General features: G+C 34.4%; 2 protein-coding genes across 3 annotated transcripts in view; both read left to right on the forward strand.

The window, feature by feature from the left end:
* Positions 1-10842, forward strand: part of LOC124434027 (dynein axonemal heavy chain 10-like) — a 34007-nt gene extending 23165 nt beyond the window's left edge. The window contains 21 exon segments of the mRNA XM_046983883.1: positions 75-260; positions 599-816; positions 2185-2368; positions 2607-2789; positions 3460-3595; positions 3912-4066; positions 4162-4250; positions 4322-4451; positions 4610-4883; positions 5228-5487; positions 5875-6061; positions 6308-6401; positions 6729-6786; positions 6933-7133; positions 7475-7780; positions 7895-8020; positions 8900-9298; positions 9666-9833; positions 9920-10246; positions 10590-10678; positions 10680-10842. Of these exon segments, the coding sequence (XP_046839839.1) occupies positions 75-260; positions 599-816; positions 2185-2368; positions 2607-2789; positions 3460-3595; positions 3912-4066; positions 4162-4250; positions 4322-4451; positions 4610-4883; positions 5228-5487; positions 5875-6061; positions 6308-6401; positions 6729-6786; positions 6933-7133; positions 7475-7780; positions 7895-8020; positions 8900-9298; positions 9666-9833; positions 9920-10246; positions 10590-10678; positions 10680-10734 (3825 nt within the window). The 3' untranslated portion in view covers positions 10735-10842.
* Positions 10843-11212: 370 nt separating this feature from the next.
* LOC124434659 (serine/threonine-protein kinase Chk2-like) lies at positions 11213-19396 on the forward strand. 2 transcript variants are annotated; one of them, XM_046984540.1, is made up of 17 exons: positions 11213-11649; positions 11824-11948; positions 12312-12358; positions 12599-12633; positions 13001-13066; positions 13949-14004; positions 14286-14326; positions 15310-15409; positions 15574-15630; positions 15707-15771; positions 15867-15966; positions 16525-16563; positions 16654-16701; positions 16838-17001; positions 17950-18148; positions 18235-18315; positions 18760-19396. In XM_046984540.1, exons 1-17 carry the CDS (start codon positions 11469-11471, stop codon positions 18856-18858), a joined length of 1503 nt encoding a protein of 500 aa, XP_046840496.1. In that variant the 5' UTR covers positions 11213-11468; the 3' UTR covers positions 18859-19396. The 2 variants fall into 2 exon arrangements, with proteins under 2 accessions (XP_046840496.1, XP_046840498.1); XM_046984542.1 differs by lacking the exon at positions 11824-11948 and having other exon boundaries at positions 11346-11649.
* The last annotated feature ends 29 nt before the right edge of the window (positions 19397-19425 follow it).

Genomic DNA, 19425 nt, shown 5'->3' on the forward strand with positions numbered 1-19425 from the left:
ACTTTATCCCGTAGTAATAATACTGTCAGAAGATTCTGTTCCTTCTTACAATTATTAAATGTTATTTTCTACAGGAATTGGATGTTGATGGAATAACTAGTGCTCAAGTGAAGAAAACAAAAGACATTTTGAAACAGTCCAATTATAGCATGGATGAAATGCAAGCAATTAGTAAAGCTGGAGCGGGTCTGTACAAGTTTGTATTGGCCGTTATGGGATATTGTTCCGTAGCTAGAGAGATTAAACCCAAGCGAGAAAAGGTATGAGATCTTAATGGACCGACGTCAATCTTTTATCTGTCTCTACATACGAACTTATATCTCTAAATACCAACTTCCATCTCTATGAACCATCCTCATTCTCTTCATATCAACCTTGAGATCTATCGATCAACCCCCATCTCTATGAACCCACCTCGAGATCTATGAAGCAACGTCTATCTCTATGAACCATCCTCATTCTCTTCATGTCAGCCTTGAGATCTATCGACCAACCTCCATCTCTATGAACCAACCTCGAGATCCATGAACCAACCTCGAGATCTATAAACCAACCTCCATCTCTATGGACCAAGCTTTTCACATAATTTCATTTACAGGTGGCGAGACTTGAACGCAACTTTTTGCTGAGCAAACGTGAGTTGAGCAAGATCGAAAAAGAATTAAAGAATTTAGAAGATGAATTAAAGGCATTGAATGATAAATATGAGGCGGCCATGTCAGAAAAAGCGGCGTTACAACAAGAAGCCGAGATCATGGAGAGACGATTAATTGCTGCTGATAAACTCATCTCCGGCTTGGGCTCTGAGAAAATAAGGTTGAAGTTTCAAAATCACATCTTTCGTAACGAAGAATCATTATTAAAATATTCAAGATCTTAAGTTTAAGCATCAGGTCATCTTGAAAAACTTGGGACTCACTAGCAGATTAAAATATTCAAGTTCTTAAGTTTAAGTATCAGGTCATCTTGAAAAACTTGGGACTCACTAGCAGATTAAAATATTCAAGATCTTAAGTTTAAGCATCAGGTCATCTTGAAAAACTTGGGACTCATTAGTAGATTAAAATATTCAAGATCTTAAGTTTAAGCATCAGGTCATCTTGAAAAACTTGGGACTCATTAGTAGATTAAAATATTCAAGATCTTAAGTTTAAGCATCAGGTCATCTTGAAAACTTGGGACTCATTAGTAGATTAAAATATTCAAGATCTTAAGTTTAAGCATCAGGTCATCTTGAAAACTTGGGACTCACTAGCAGATTAAAATATTCAAGTTCTTAAGTTTAAGTATCAGGTCATCTTGCTTGGGACTCATTAGCAGATTAAAATATTCAAGATCTTAAGTTTAAGCATCAGGTCATCTTGAAAACTTGGGACTCATTAGTAGATTAAAATATTCAAGATCTTAAGTTTAAGCATCAGGTCATCTTGAAAACTTGGGACTCATTAGTAGATTAAAATATTCAAGATCTTAAGTTTAAGCATCAGGTCATCTTGAAAACTTGGGACTCATTAGTAGATTAAAATATTCAAGATCTTAAGTTTAAGCATCAGGTCATCTTGAAAACTTGGGACTCATTAGTAGATTAAAATATTCAAGATCTTAAGTTTAAGCATCAGGTCATCTTGAAAACTTGGGACTCATTAGCAGATTAAAATATTCAAGATCTTAAGTTTAAGCATCAGGTCATCTTGAAAAACTTGGGACTCATTAGCAGATTAAAATATTCAAGATCTTAAGTTTAAGCATCAGGTCATCTTGAAAACTTGGGACTCATTAGTAGATTAAAATATTCAAGATCTTAAGTTTAAGCATCAGGTCATCTTGAAAAACTTGGGATTCATTAGCAGATTAAAATATTCAAGTTCTTAAGTTTAAGTATCAGGTCATCTTGAAAAACTTGGGACTCACTAGCAGATTAAAATATTCAAGTTCTTAAGTTTAAGTATCAGGTCATCTTGAAAAACTTGGGATTCATTAGCAGATCATTTCTTAGGGACTTCAATAAGAACTTGAACATGACTGTTGATGAAAAAACTACATATCTAAGGAGTAAAATTTTAATATCTCATAACTCCTTATGAAGACTGCAAAACGTTTGAGTTTCTGCTTGTAGCAATCACTGCATTCATTGCTATCTATTTTGATTCGTGTGAATGATTCGTTTGTGTTATATTTATTTAGATGGACTGAAGATTTAGAAGAACTAAAACGTAAACGTGTACGATTGATAGGAGATTGCCTTCTTGCTGCGGCGTTTCTCAGTTATCTTGGGGCTTTTAGTTGGGACTTTAGACGCGAAATGCTTAGTGATGAATGGGAAAAAGATGTTGTGAAACGGGAGATTCCACTCAGTCAACCATTCAAGGTTTAATTTTGCTTTAAATGATGATACTTACAACTTATTTTCTACATATTTTCCATTTCAACCGTATTCTGCCAAGTTACTCTCTATAAAGGCACTCGTAATGTGATATGTATGTAAAATATTATTTTAGATAGATGACCTGTTAACCAATGAAATATTATTTTAGATAGATAACCTGTTAACCAATGAAATATTATTTTAAATAGATAACCTTTTCACCAATGAAATATTATTTTAGATAGATAACCTGTTAACCAATGACGTTGAGATTAGTCGGTGGACATCGGAAGGTCTCCCCGATGAACTTTCAATTGAAAATGGTATATTAACAACACAAGCCAGCAGGTATCCATTGTGTATTGATCCACAACAACAAGCGTTAAATTGGATCAAGAAGAAAGAAGAAGAAAATAACTTGAAGGTAAAAAGTAGATAATCGCTGAAGCAAAGAACACATTGAACTAGGAAAAATATCTAAATACTTAATTGAAAAATAATTGTTGAATGTTGCATGCGGAGGACTAGGAATTGTGGTGTGACTGATTATGATGAAGCAACAAAACTGTTTGAATGTTTAAACTTGTAATAAATACGAGGGCTTTCTCTCTTTTATCTACCCAAAATGATAGTTGAATTTATATTTCATGCAGTCGTTACTGATGTTTTGCCCAATGAAGTTTTTTTAATGCTCATCCTATTTTCCATACTTCCCTGTGCTCTTAATTTAAAAGCTGTAATTGTCTTTTGAAAAAGATCTCATCGTCATTTTGTGGAGTACATTTTTGGTTTGCTTTGTATGTACCAAACAAAGATCTCCGTTTAAGAGATAGTTTATACCGATTGTGGGTCAACGATCTGTGAAAACGTACAGGAAAATATATTCCTCTCCTTCATATGAATGTTTGATCTGTTTCCGAACGATGAAGTATTTTTAAGCCTAAACATGAGCCTAGATAAACATGCAAAAATTTACGTACATTTCCCCTTAAAGATAGTGTTTTTCATTTGCGATGTTGGCAATCGCTTTGTTATGTGTAAGTGTTGTAGAATTGATGAGATTGACAATAAAATTTTCTCATTTCTCTTTCTAGACATGCACGTTCAACGATTTAGATTTCCTGAAGCAATTGGAACTTGCTATTAAATACGGCTTCCCTTTTCTCTTCAAAGATGTGGATGAGTACATTGATCCTGTTATTGATAATGTCCTAGATAAAAATATCAAAGGTTTGGGACTCATATGTGACATTTTATAATATTTTGAAATAAAGATAAATGGACGAATTATAATAGAAGATAGGAGAAAGTACGAATGAGAGATGATGAGGACTTAGAAAAATAAACACTTCATTTAAAGACATTCCTTATGTGTTTTTTTATGACAGTTCTCTACAATATATGAATGACTGTTGTTTCCCATCACATACGCAAAAAGTTATATTGTTATGAAAATACTGATCGTCGTTTGAAACATTTTCCCAATATTTTGATGAGCTTGTACTGCTCTATCATTTTATCCTTGAGAGTTATTTCGTTATTTTAGGTGAGGTTGGTCGACAGTTTGTTATGCTTGGTGACAAGGAAGTAGATTACGATCCAAACTTTCGTTTATATTTAAACACAAAATTATCTAATCCAAAATACACTCCAGCTCACTTCAGTCGTTGTATGGTCGTCAATTACACTGTTACACTGAAGGTAAAGGATATTGATCTGTTTTCAGAATTCTAATGCAAGCACGCTATTTTTGAAGTCATTGTTCTAAAATTCTTCAATCGCAAAATACTCTGAAGGGTTTAGAAGATCAACTTCTCAGTGTCATTGTGGGATTTGAAAGAAAAGAGCTTGAAGAACAAAGGGAAAGACTTATTCAGGAAACAAGGTAAACACAGTTGTATTCACTTTAAATTACATTTTTAAGAAATATTTACGGATATTTTGTGTGTACTTCAGCGACAACAAAAAGTTGTTGAAAGATTTAGAAGACACGTTGCTTCGTGAACTAGCCACTTCCACTGGGAACATGCTTGATAATGCTGAACTTATACAAACATTAGAGGATACCAAGACCAAAGCAAACGAGGTTTGATTGAGACTGCAAATATACATAGATATAAATTAAACTGGAAATTAAAATTAAGTACCATATTATCTTTTAAGATTTTTGGGCTTTTCCCCCCATAAAACAACAACTGTTAACTATTCATATTAACATAACTGTTTTATGCACTCTGTCCTTAGGTGAGCGAAAAACTCAAGCTTGGAGCTAAGACAGCTATAGATATTGACAAACTTCGCGATGGTTATCGACCTGCAGCAAAACTTGGTGCTGTCTTGTTTTTCGTTTTGTCTGAGATGTCCATAGTGAACAGCATGTATCAATATTCGCTTGCTTCTTATCTCCAAGTCTTTGATCTCTCTTTGAAAAAGAGCATGCCAGACTCAATTCTACCCAAACGACTTAAAAATATAATGGAAACACTTCAGTTGAATGTCTATAACTACGCATGTACAGGTTAGTAGTGCTTAATGAATTTTCTATACAAATAAAACGATTACGTCATCGTTCAATCTATATAACAATATAATTACATGAAGCCGTACTCCTGTACCTGCGTACAAGTACGAGATATTGACAACACCAATTTACCAATTCAACACATCATTTTTAAGTTATGCCAAACCAATCTATTTATTCGAAATTTTAAACTTCACCGTCAGATTGTATTCAACGAAGGCACTTGCTATGTGCACACGCAAAATACCAACATAAAAATGTTTCTCACAAGGATTAGACGGCAAAAAACACGAATTATGAACAAACTGGATTTTAAATTTTAAGCTTTCTTTCTCTTTAAGGATTGTTCGAGAAGCATAAACTTCTATTTTCATTTCAAATGACGATCAAAATAATGCAAGCAGATAACAATCTAAATCAAGAAGAACTCGATTTCTTTGTGAAAGGTGATATTTCACTGGAGAAAAGTTCTCGACGAAAGCCATACACCTGGTTATCTGATCAAGGTTGGCAGGATATCCTCAAGTTATGTAATGTTGCTCCCAATACATTTGGAAATCTAGCTGATGACATTGAGCGCAATGAAGAAGTGTGGAAAGAGGTACTGTGTAGGACAACATACTATTTTATTGCATTGGTGGAGAGACGTTTTCCAATATATATATGGCACCAAGTGCTCTGAGTTCTTGTGTTTATATTAATGTAATGATACTCTAAAGCAATTAAAAGATTGGCAATTTAGAATTCATCAATGAATTAAGCGTGACGTAATCGAACGCAGGACCTTTAAAACAAAAGGTCGACAAGCTTATAAGTTTCTCGTAGAATTGCGTTCAGTTTTCCCCAAATATTGAATAAGTTTTTGAAGCTTGTGTACAAGTTCCCTATTTATGAATATCTCAAATGACTTAGAATATAAATCAAATTATCTTTGTTTCTCGTACAAGAGGAGTTACCGACCATTAATGCTGTATTTGAAATATTGCAGTGGAGTGATTTGGATGCACCAGAAGTCGCGGAGATCCCTATGAAATACGAAGGAAATCTCTCAGACTTTCAGCGTCTTCTACTGCTACGTTGTTTTCGAGTGGATCGTGTTTATCTTGCCATCAGTCATTTTGTCACCAAGAAAATGGGAGAGAAATACGTGACACCCCCCGTGCTAAGCTTTGAAGGTTTCTTCTTTTTCCTTTTGTTACTCCACCCCCCGTGCTAAGCCTTGAAGGTTTCCTCTTTTTGCTTTTGCTGTTTTGGAGATTTGTTTTTAAATGAATTATTCAAAACAGACATAGTAAAACATTCAACAGTTTTATTTTATGTTGTCTATAATTTGGATTTTCGCAGCTTATAAAATTTCAAATGTGAATGTTGTCTACGCGATCCATGTCACCATTATTTATTTTATGATTCATATATTTCAGCAATCTTTGAACAGTCAACACCGCACTCTCCAATCATCTTCATTCTAAGTCCAGGATCTGACCCTGCCAGTGATCTTATGAAGTTGGCTGAAAGGTTTGTTTTAAGCGAGTTAAAGAAGAATTTTGAATAACATGAAAACTTATTTAAATTTTATTTGTGGATTTCACTGTAAAGTTTTTAGTGTTAATGTTAGTGTACATGAAGAGGTGCTAGTATAATTTTTTATGTAAGTCATAGAAACTGCCTACTCCCGGTCAATTAGCTAATGTGTTTTAGTGGAGAACTTTCATTTTCTTTCATACACACTTTCTGTATATTTGGAAAGCAGTCCATAAGGTCGACATGCTATCTGGCAATTTACTCTCTGGCATTCTGTGTGAATGTTTATTGTTTTAATTGTCTTCTTTTTTTTTCGTGAAGATCTGGTTTTGGTGGCAATAGATTAAAATTTTTGGCAATGGGTCAGGGGCAGGAAAAGGTAATTGACTACCAAATGTATGATTAATGTGTCTATCGATGGTGTATTTGAACGTTACAGAACTTATACGACTGATGAGAATGCTCGACTTAAATGATTTTTCTTTCGGGTTGTTTTGCTCTATATTTAATGTTTCTTTCATGTAGCTTGCCTTGCAACTTCTTGAGACAGCGTTAACTCGTGGTCAGTGGCTTATGTTACAGAATTGTCACCTCTTGGTGAAATGGCTCCGGGAATTGGAGAAAGTCCTTGAACGAATTAGTAAGCCTCACCCGGACTTCAGACTTTGGTTAACTACAGATCCGACACCAGAGTTTCCTATTGGTATATTACAACGGTCATTGAAGGTATTTCAAAGAAATTTTATTTAGAATCTTGTATTGTTATCTGATGTTTAAAATTGAGTACTTTTTCAATTTCGTGTCTTCATTTGGAGTGATATGATGTTTTCTATGAGGCAAAAAAACTATGTATCCAAATTTCAGTTTGGCTGCTTTCAAAAGCATGAACATTTTTGTTACTTGCCAATTTTTTATTCCAAAAGTGTGCGTAGGTTTAGTTTGTTACGGTGAGTGGCTATTGTTAACTTCAAATGCATAATTCTCAACCTGTAGTGAATCTTTTTTTTACTTAGCAACAATTTTACAACTATGTATGGGAAAAAATAGAAAATACTTCTTATCTTTAGGTTGTAACAGAACCACCTAATGGTTTAAAGCTTAATCTTCGTAGCACATTTCATAAAATATCGAATCAGATGCTAGCTGACTGTCCTCACGCCTGCTTTCAACCACTCGTGTTTGGCCTTGCATTTTTTCACGCAGTCGTTCAGGAGAGAAGAAAATACGGAAAGATTGGATGGAACATTGCGTATGATTTCAATGAAAGTGATTTTAGGGTCTCCATGAATATACTTGATACCTATCTCACGAAAGCTCACGATCAAGGCGATCAGCGGATTCCATGGGCAAGTTTAAAGTACCTTATAGGCGAGGTGAGTCTTTTGTTGTCTGTCGGTAGGTTTCATTTTTTACTGCATACACATAAAGAGGAAAGTGTGAACAACACTTCAAATCTTTTTTGAAAACTTCACTTTTATCGATTATAGGTGATGTATGGTGGTCGAGTTATCGATGATTTTGATCGACGCGTAGTAAATACTTACATGGACGAATATATGGGAGATTTCATCTTTGACACCTTTCAACCTTTTCATTTTTATATGAACGATGAGGTTTGTGATATAATAAACAGTGTTTGTTTCTTTCTTAGAAATGTATGGATGAAGGAATGTATTAATCCCTTATTTTATTATGTCTTATTGACGATGGTTCTTAAAAAATAATTGTATTTGATCTTCTTCATTACTAAGCCCTTAATAACCGAGCTCGAGGGCTTTACGGAGAAATATCGGACCGATGTCTTTTTTTGTACAGACCGAGCCCGTAGGGCGAGGATTGTACAGAAAGACAGAGGTCAGATATTTCTCAGTAAAGACTGAGAAAGCGAGGTTATTAAAAGGTTTATTATATGGCATTATTTGACCTGAAACGAAGCTTGCTTTCTTTCTCGTCCTTGCTGTTTTTACGGGTTGATTTTCACTTTTTTAGTTTTCGTCCATAAAAATAAACTCGTTTCAAATTGTATCGTCTGGATAGTTTAACTGTTTTCCAAGTGTTTTTCCTTCGTAAATGGTTTTTTGTTTCGTTTATTTTTCATTTTTCTGTTTGCATTACGAATTTTGTTTACATTTGACAGTAAAATTACGCGTTTTGGACCGTGGTCGATTACGGGAAAATAATGGACCGGCAAAAATGTTTCTGAGCCAATCAAAGCGCACTATTTTGCCGGAAGTGACGCTTGCCATATAATTATATATAATAATAAATATGTTTTTTATAAAATTCACTGTAATATTTATCTCCTTATACTTATGTCATAGTGAGGACGGTACATAAGTTATCTCCTTATACTTATGTCATAGTGAGGACGGTACATAAGAATTCATTGTACCTGATTTTCTTACACTTGTGTCATAGTGAAGATGGCACATAAGAAATCAATAATTCTATTTCATTATGCTTATCTAAGCGATAAACATTTCTCGTTTTAGGTTGACTACTGTTTACCAAAAGGAGAGAATGATTCAGTCAATCGTGACGTGTTTGTGGAATACATTGAAACACTTCCTCTGGCCAACACGCCCGACGTGTTTGGCTTGCATCCAAATGCTGAGATTGGCTACTACACGACTGCTGTTAAAGACATGTGGGCACATCTAATAGACTTGCAACCGCAGACCACTGGTGATGCTGGCGGCATCAGTCGCGAGGAATTTATTGCAAAAATAGCTAGCGATATTCAAGGAAAGCTGCCGGCTTTGTTTGATGTAGAACTTATACGCAAGAAGTACACAGATATCCAACCGACAACCGTTGTGCTCCTCCAAGAGCTTGATCGTTTCAATGTTTTGATCAAGAAAATGTCAACTTCACTTGTGACCCTACAAAGAGTGAGTAAAAGATTATGATAGTGCTTTTGAGAGAAAATTGAAGCCGTTTTTTATATGCAGAGTTCTGAATAGACTAATGAGCTAACAGCTAATTGTGTTGAAGTAAGGTTATGACATAAGATGAGGATGAAGGATAAATATTTTCGTCTCTGAATTTCATAATTGAACCGATTTCCTAATGTTAGGTTTGATCTTTTTCTCTTTTTTCATTTGACAAGATCTGTTGGCTCTATGCTGACTTTGTTGTCTAAAGCATTAAAAGGAAAATTTGCATCGATCTAGATGGCTCTCCCTCGATAATTTTTTGTCATTCAACGCGAATTTATGCAGTTTAACTTTATTTCTCGAAAGGTTTGCGTTTTTTTAGGCACTTGCAGGTGAAGTTGGAATGAGTAACGAGCTTGATGAAGTTGCAAAATCTTTATTTAATGGACAACTTCCTAACATCTGGCGCAAACTTGCACCTGCAACACTAAAAAATCTCAGTAGTTGGATGGAACATTTCTTAAGAAGATTTGATCAATATCGGAGATGGGTAAATAATTTATTTTACAAGTTTCATATTTTCTTTACGTGATTTATCTTGTGAATATCTGTTTGTCACCAATATCTCTATTGCAGGTTAATGACGGTGAGCCTGCAGTCATGTGGCTCTCCGGCTTACATATACCAGAGTCTTATCTAACAGCTCTGGTGCAAGCGACTTGCCGCAAGAACGGTTGGCCATTAGATAAATCAACGCTGTATACAACTGTCACACAATATCAGACAGCAGAGGACGTCCAAGAGCGAGCACACGCAGGATGTTTTGTCAGCGGTCTTTATCTTGAGGGAGCTTCGTGGGACATCCAATCTAGTTGCCTACGGCGTCCACGTCCAAAGGTTTTGGTAGAGGAGCTGCCCATTTTAAAAGTCATTCCTATCGAGGCACATCGATTGAAGTTACAGGTTTGTTGAGAGGCTGTGGAATATTATTGATTGGAGGGGACAGCTCATATTCATATATTCATGTTAGAAACCGTAATAACAATTGATTTCAGCAGAAAGTAGTAAAGTAGAACATGAATATTTGTGTATTACCTTTCATTCATACATCATTATCAAAATCCCGCTGTTCCTTTGCTATGAGATAAGTCTAAGAGTTTTCGTAATAGGTATTTTACATTACTACCATGATCTGGCATTTCTGTTTTTGTTTTTTTTCTTTTAAATCTTGATTGAAGTGACTCTGTAGGTACCGTGTAAAGGTGTCTTTGCTTTGCTGTATCTTATTTTGGTTATTTCATTTCAGCACACATTTCAAACTCCTGTTTATACGACTTCACAACGTAGAAATGCCATGGGTGTTGGTTTGACATTTGAAGCTGATCTTGCCACGCGTGCACGTCTCGCATTGGGTTCTTCAAGGTGTTTGTCTTACTTTAAATGCTGATTAAAGCAATCGTTATACTTGTAATATATGATGCAAATATTATTTATCATAAAAAAGTGTAAAGGTATGTGTTTTTATAACTTGTTTGTTCTTAAATAAAATTACTAAATACGATTATTTGATTTTCAATGTACGACCTATGTTCTCTTAAGTTTCTGCATCCGAAATTTTAAGGTGTTTTTCGTGAGTCCTAAAAAGTCCAACTATTCATCTGCGCTCTCTTTTACTCAGGTGTACGACTTTAGTACAAGGCAGTGACTCCGTTGTTCGCCTGATAAATATATTCTTGAAAAATTCTTATATTTGGTTATTTCTTGGAAATTGTGTTTCGATAAGTCTGGAGTCTGTATAAAATGGCAATTTCTAATGATTTGTTGGACATATAATAAAATGTCAATGACTTATTGACACATTTTTCATTTTACTGTACAAAAGTATAACGGGCTCATATAATGAAAATATTGGCGGTAAATTAGACTTCGACTAAATTCCTACTTTACATTTTTTTAAATTCTGATTGTATTGTCTCTGTGACTTTTATTACAGTAATTAATACATACTATTGTCATGAATTTATATTTACCTGCGTTATTTCTCACGCTTGTGTGACCACACAGTGATTATGGTAAGTTGGTAATCGAAAGGTGGCAAGTGAATATCCTCGCGGGGTCAGCCCGAGCCCTCATATTGTTTCTGCTAAACTGCAGTCAAGCCCCTTAAGTGGCTGATTTCAGAAGAATGACCAGTAGTTCAAGTTCTGGCTCAGGTTCATTGTCCAGTCAATCGGTGCCATCTAGTATTGACTCAGGTGGGACTTTATCAGCATCCCAAAGTGATCTTGTAGATGAGGATGTTTCTGATGAAAACCAACTTCTCTGGGGTCGTCTGATACCTGTTGGTGATGGGTTTCACCGAGTTGGTGAGTGTTGGCCTTGATGCAAATGTACATTTAACATATACAATTTTTTGCCTTAGCATCTAGGAAAGGAAGAATTATTATCACTTTACTGTTAACCATGTTAACTCTTAAGATGTAGTATTTTGTTCTGATTCACTTTGAAGTAACAGGATTTTGTTTTTCAATATGTTTTAGATCTAATTAAAGATCAATACATATTTGGTCGTGACGAAGTTAATATGGATGTTATTTTCAAACAATCTTCATTTAATGCAAAATATTTTGCCATGTTAAGCAAGAAACATTTTCAAATAAACAAGGTTTGTTCCCAAACAAACATACATGTAAAGAACAGGCTCAAGTAAAACCTTACCATGCCATACTGGATTGTTTTGTATTTTTGGAGGGAATGAGATAATTGCAACTTTTAATTAACTAAATTCACATGCAAAACCAAAGTGCTTAATTAACTATAATATATTGCTACTACCTTGTTCTAATTTTATTACCCATTTGATAGTGGCAAGTTGCATATTAAGCATGGATAACATGTCATAACTCTTAAAGTCCAAATTCAAAACAGGCACAAAATTGAACTTGCAGTCTCTCGAATCTTTGCAGCAACAAGTTGTGTTTTCCATTTTACTTCACTTGTAATTTAAACAGCTTTTTTCAAATTGCAGGAAACTTCAGACAGTGGAGCACAAGTTGCTATCATTGAAGACTTCAGGTCTGAGTTATTAAACATTATATGTGAATGCAAGAAAAGTTTAGTTTTATTATGGGTGGCTCTTTGTTTGAGCAATTTTTGTACTTAAAATATATTGGTAGACGTGATACTTAACTGTGTTTGTTATCGTTCTCCTTTGGAGGGATGCAATATATAATCACATATAATATGTCCCTTGTACATATGTAGTCAGTCAATGATGTTTGAGGATAAACTATTTTTGTTTTTATGTATCTACAGTTCTAATGGCACTTATATAAATGGAGTGCGTGTGGGTATGTGAAATATTTTAGTTTTTGCTTTGTTTTAACATTGTTTTTGTTTTATCATTTTCCAAACACCACCAAAATATGGTTGAAATATGAACATACTTGTTATTTTTATACCACATCTGTTTTCTGCCTGCGTAAATTCAACCCCCTTCCTGTAAATGCCCCTCTGCTTCAATATTGTCCTTTTGGAAAATAATCATGACAATTGACCTTGCTTGCATTGTGGATTACAAGTATCAAGAGCTGGAACTCAGGGCTGACAACACAAGATAATAAAACTCTTGTGGTCATATTTTTCACCAATTTACATAACTTTAAAAAATTATATTGGTTTGAGTCTTTGTTTTATTTTACAATGTTTTCAACATAGGCCAAGGAAACAGACAAGTTATTGTAGACAATGACAAAATTTGTTTGCCAACCCAAGATCATACGGGTATATGTAATTTTATGAAGAGGTGTTGATTGTTGATGTTATATTTTTAAAAATAAAAATTTCATGTGGTGAGAAAAACACAGAATGGGTGAAGGATTGTTTGCGTATGGGGGACGGGGGCTGGATGCATGGAACATGGGTGGTGGAGGCATGGGATATGGGTGGTGGAGGCATGGAACATGGGTTGTGGAGGCATGGAACATGGGTTGTGGGCATTGAAGATGGGTAGTGGAAGCATGGAACATTTCTGGTGGAGACATGGAACATTGGTGGTGGAGGCATGGAACATTTCTGGTGGAGGCATGGAACATGGGTTGTGGGCATTGAAGATGGGTGGTGGAGGCATGGAACATCAGTTGTGAGCATTGAAGATGGGGGTGGTGAAGGCATGGAACGTGGGTTGGGGGCATGGAAAATGGGTGGTGGACATTGACAGTAATGGTTGAAGATTTTTGTGCTTTGTTAGTATGTAATGTTATATTTGCTCATACATTTACAGTGTTAGTAGTAGTGTGCGAATTAGTTCAGAAAAAACGATGTGCAATTTTTTGACAAAAGTGTTTCTTTAGAGGCATAATCAAATCGATATTACGTTAATTATTATATAGCGCTAATTGCTAAATTAATATTTTTAAAGTGAACAAATTCATATGATTTACGACAGTGTTTTTCGTTAAAACCGCTAATTTTTGCACATCGTTTGAAAAAGTGATGTGCAATTGTTTTCATTTTAGCTAAAACGATGTGCAAATTGCACATTGCACACCATTAATTCGCACACTGGTTAGTAGATTTAAATACGTTTTACTTTGAAATTACTGATACTTTGAATTCTTTAGCATGTGGAGATAAGATTGTGAGATATTATTTTGCCAATTGTAGCGTACATATTTCAAGATCTGAAAACCATTTTTACAGAAGAAGCAACTTTTCCAAGGGTAGAGTACAATGATTTTTCAAATAGTTGATGACTCCTAAACGTCATTTTAGAAATATTTGTACGAAAATAGATCAATGATTGTGGTACTGCTGACTGCAATTGCATTTTACAACGATTCTTTTCCATAGAACTGTCAATGTCTTTGCAAATAGCTGTGAATTTATAGGCGTATTGGTGATTTTTTGAGCTGTATTAAATTATTGGAAAACTGTTTTGGAAAAACTGTGTGTTTACTATTTTGTCAACTTTATTGTAACGTTATTTATTTTTCTATTTCAGGAAATCAGAGAGAAATATACAATTTTCAAGTTTTTAGGAAGGTAAAAATGATTGACTTGATTATCTTTTGATGACACAGCAGAATTTTTTTTCATTCGGCAACGTCTGGAGGTGGTCTGAATACAGATCGAGAAATTCCCACTATTTGCATTTGCGGAGGGGTATTTTGTTGCCCAGTCTTCGATAGTTGGCGTCATTCAAGTTTCTCAATCACTTTCTGTTGATGGAAAAGAACTAAGATTCCTACTCTCTTTTTGACATCTTCTGTTTATTGTTGGTTCTTAGTCTTTGTTTTAATATGTTTTCTTGGAGCTTGTGTAGGTGCTTTAAGCCCTTGAAAAGTTCTTGAATTGAAAAAAATTATTTTAAGAGCGCTTAAAAAGTGCTTAAAAAAGTCAAAGAAAGTGCTTAAAATGTTCTTAAGAATCACACAAACTTGACACGAAGTTATTTCCGTAATGTCCAAATATAACTTAACAGGATTTATAATTTACTCAGCTAGGCATAAAACGTCAACTCAGCGGAAGTGGTGTTATCCTGGAAAAATTAAACCGACCACAACTTATCTGAGCAAATTTAACATTGTGAATTGTCTCTAGTTATTACGGTTCTTTAAAAGTTCTTTAAAATCTTATGTTTTCTGTGAATACTGCACGAACCCTTATTTAGCGATCCCTCTGTTTCGCTATATCCATATTTTCCCCATACCCTCCTGTTTTGTTATCCCACTATTTCCTATATCGCCCCCTTTTTAGCTTTCTTCTTGTTTTATTTCTTTGCATGCTTGTCATATCACAACTCATATCGCTTGTCTCTCTCTTCAGTTGACATATTTTTGAAATACGTAGATAACACTTTTTATGTTGAAATGAGTTCGTATTGCATACTCACATCTTTTGATGAAAGTTGTTGTTCCTTGTTGTACATTGAGGAAAAACTTTTAACTCAAAAGAAGTTTCGTTTAATCTTGATTTTATTGCATGTTCTCAAATTAGTTTGTTGTAAAACATTTTTTTATTTTCAGTGGTGTTTGTGGTCATGTTCATCACGCGTTTACGAAAGGCAGAGAGTGCAAGGGTGTTGCTATTAAAGTAATAACGAAAGCAAAATTTGCAAGCCAAAGTGTAAGTTTTTCTTCGTTTGTGTTTTTATTTTTTCAGTTATTACGACTTAGCGTATGAAAATGGTGACAATTTATACTGTGATCGCTTGATTTGATGTTCAAACTTTTTTCATTTCAATTAATCATATTTCAAACTTAACATACTTGAATATATATCTCGTTTAGTACTCGAACAGAACAAGCATCTTTCAGGAAGTAGCAGTTTTAAAGAAACTTAATCACGTAGTTATTATTATTATTGCTTGTTGAAAACGTTTAGGTTAAAATAGTTAACGGACAAATAATTAAAATTTTTCAGCCTTGTATCGTAAAATATATTGATGCTGTAAACACGACCGACAAATTATTTATTGTTTTAGAGCTGTAAGTAGAGGTATCTTCATATGATTGCTAAATATCTGTTTCCCTTCAGTAATTGTTTTATTTAACCTGGATATCCGGCTATTGCATTTTTTTAGAGTTGAAGGTGGCGAATTGTACGATCGTATTGTTAAACAAAAGAGGCTGGATGAACGAGTTACGAAATTTTATTTCTACCAAATGCTCGTTGCAGTTAAGGTTTGTCTACATTGCGACAGTTAATGTATTTTTTCGTCGGTTATTGTTTACATCTTTTTCATAATTACCTCTGTAATTCTTTATAACTACCGTCATAAATGTTCATAATTATTATCATAGATCTTCCTAATTACCACCATAGAACTTCAAAATTACCACTATAGAACTTCATAATTACCACCATAGAACTTCATAATTACCTCCATAGAACTTCATAATTACTTCCATAGAACTTCATAATTACCTCCATAGAACTTCATAATTACCTCCATAGAACTTCATAATTACCACCATAGAACTTCATAATTACCTCCATAGAACTTCATAATTACTTCCATAGAACTTCATAATTATAGAACTTCATAATTACCTTCATAGAACTTCATAATTAGTAAACTGTCAATGATTGTTACCACTAACACAGTCCATCTTTACAACTATCATCATACATCTTCATATCCAACATCATAAATCTTTATGTTTAGCAATATTAAAACTTATAAAAACATACTTTTGTATTTCACATAACAGTTTTTTGTTTTGTATTCTTATACACAGTATTTACACGAGGAAGGTTTTACGCATCGCGATTTAAAGGTATGTGGACCAAACTCTGTGTAAAAGAACGATATTTAATTTACGTGCAGTTTGTGATACAACATAACTAAGAACTAAGTTTTATTACAGCCTGAAAATGTTCTTTTGTCGTCATTTGACGAAGAAACGCTCGTTAAGGTTTTTATAATTATAATTAAATTGAATAATGAAGAAAGTCTAAATAACATCACCATTATGACATATGTTGCTCATTAAATTTCTTGTTCTATTCAATGAAATTCTTCTCTAAAGTGATTTGATTGGGTTTACATAGATTACTGATTTTGGTTTGAGCAAGTTTGTTGGTGAACAGTCACTTATGCAAACATTATGTGGCACTCCAAGTTATCTTGCACCTGAAGTACTTTCGTCCAATGGTGTTTTGTCTTATAAAAAGGACTGTGATTGTTGGAGTCTCGGTGTGATTCTCTATGTTTGGTTAGTAATTATTTGTTATTTTAAAACAGCCAACATACAGGATGTGCTAGTTGTAAATCATTTGCCCATATCCATATCCTAACACAGGGGTCTCCAAACTTTATAGCCATAGGGCCACATGAACTTTCATCCAGCATGTTGAGGGCCGACGAACCGTATACCGCTGGTCAAAGAGCGAATATTTTAAAAAAAGAAGTACATAACACAAGCTTCATTAGTTAAGAAAATAGCTCCTTCCTTAGCTCAAAAACCCTTGAAAGCACTTTTCCACAACTTAGCCATCTTACTGCAGTGTAATATGGCATGTCAACAGATTCTGTCTCAGTAGGAAGTTGGGACAAAAATTGACGTAAGCCACTCTTGCTAGTTGGCTTGCGTCATAACGTGAACTTTCTGCACAAAGTTTATTTTGTTTAATAATAATATTTTTTTTCTTAAGTGTCTCTGCGGGCTGGATTGAGAGGCCCGACGGGCCGCATCTGGCCCGCAGGCCGTAGTTTGGAGACCCCTGTCCTAACATAATTCATTTACCTTCATTTACTTTTCTTTCCATGATTTCAACTTTTGACTTACAATTATGTCATTTCCTAAACCTTAAACATACGTAACTTGAATGTCCTTGCAACCATGAGAGTTTTTAAGACCTTTGGTCTTAATTAGACATCGATATCGTTTTGCAACACTAAACTTGCAATGACGTCATCTAGGACCTTGATCGTACTTACGATGAAGGCGTCCATTATACTTATATGATGCATTATTCTTGTCACGTGAGGTTTCCAAAAGAAAGTGAATAAATCGGTTGAGGACTGTGTTGTTTTGAAGCTTAAGTTAAATATCATGTAATGTTAACTTTTGTTATAAAAAGGAGATTGCTTTAGAAGTTTTCAATACTTGTTTTGACAACTGACGACATCGATTGTTGATAATTAACTTTTTAAATTCCAGTCTGTCCGGTGGTGCGCCGTTTACAAACACACCCGAAAACCCTTTGACAAAGCAAATTATTTCTGGTGCTTATTCTTTTTCAAATCATTGTTGGAGAAATGTCAGTGGAGAAGCGAAAGATCTCATCAAAAAATTGATGACGGTTGATCCAAATCAGCGAATCACTGTCGCCCAGGCGCTGGAGCATCCTTGGATGAAGGTAAAGGCGTTGTTTGGTGTTGTCCTAAAGCACCTTAAAATTGTCTTTACTATTCTTTGAGCTCGTGTTTCTTAATGTGTTTTTAGGATGATGAAATAATCGAAAAAGCCAACATGTTGATGAATGGACTGTCTATAGCTGGGGACATGTCGCAACCAAGCACAACGGTATGTGTCTTATAGAGATCTTGATGAAGAGTTTCATCATTATATCTCTCCTTGTGAAATCACCGGATTGTACCTCGCTATTTATTTCAACGTCAGATTACTTCCAAAACAAATACCCTAGACAGGAGATCAGATCTCTTATAATGAACACATTTATACTGGACTCCATGAGGACACGAACTCATAACACAAAAAATAATGTAGATCGTCCAGGTTGGTATAGTCTTGAGAAGGACTGTTTTTGTTGTTGTTGACTGACGTTTCGACAACTGCTAAGGTTGTCGAAACGCCAGTCAACAACAACAAAAACAGTCCTTCTCAGGACTATACCAACCTGGACGATGTACATTTACAAACATGTAACGATACTCCCGGGTTCAAACCATTTACAAATAATAATGGTATACGAAAACATAGTTTTCACAGTGGTAATTATTTCTATAGGCGATAAAACGAATAGAAAGTGACGCAGTCATCGACAACTCGGTCACAAAGAAACAAAAACCAAGCGATGATTATGAAGACAAAACGTTCGTTTTATAACGCTAAAACAACCATTGAATGAAACACTTACACTAATCGCAGTAAGTATATACTATAGTATTATATTTTTACTTGTATTTTAAATTATTGTTTTACAGCATTATTTTGTGATAAAAGATTATAAGAAAGCCTTATCGAGGGTTAGAATTTCATGTTAGGAGTACAAATAGATCTGTGGGTTCAGATTATTGTCAAAATTGGGCTTAGCATTAGGATAGTAATAGCATGGAAATGCAAAACTGATAAAACTAAAAGAGGATTATGATAGAATAATCTTACTTTATATTTCGTAAATATTGAAGACACGCGTATGGAGCTGAAGAAAATGTTTCAGCATGTCATTGCTCTTAAACGAAAGTTAACTGCTTTAAGACTTACAAACATAAATATCTCTTTGTTGACTTTTGAATTTTTTTACTTAATCATGTGATAATCACCATATTTATTGTAACTTTATAAAAATTAGTATTTTGAGAGTACGAAAAACAAGTTTATTTGTAATTTAAAAAATTATAATTTTGCTGCAGCTTTTTTCATATATATTTATTATGACTAACTCTCGAACGA

This window comes from Xenia sp. Carnegie-2017, unplaced genomic scaffold, assembly GCF_021976095.1.
Source record: "Xenia sp. Carnegie-2017 unplaced genomic scaffold, XeniaSp_v1 HiC_scaffold_14, whole genome shotgun sequence".
In the NCBI taxonomy this organism is placed as follows: Eukaryota; Metazoa; Cnidaria; class Anthozoa; order Malacalcyonacea; family Xeniidae; genus Xenia; species Xenia sp. Carnegie-2017.

Excerpts from the sequence above, each read along its gene's own strand:
- LOC124434659 (XM_046984540.1), top strand. The coding sequence starts at position 11,469 with ATGACCAGTAGTTCAAGTTCTGGCTCAGGTTCATTGTCCAGTCAATCG. Across the intron at positions 15,410-15,573 it reads CAAAATTTGCAAGCCAAAGT|TACTCGAACAGAACAAGCAT; the intron begins GTAAGTTTTTCT and ends TATCTCGTTTAG. Across the intron at positions 15,772-15,866 it reads TTATTTATTGTTTTAGAGCT|AGTTGAAGGTGGCGAATTGT; the intron begins GTAAGTAGAGGT and ends GCATTTTTTTAG.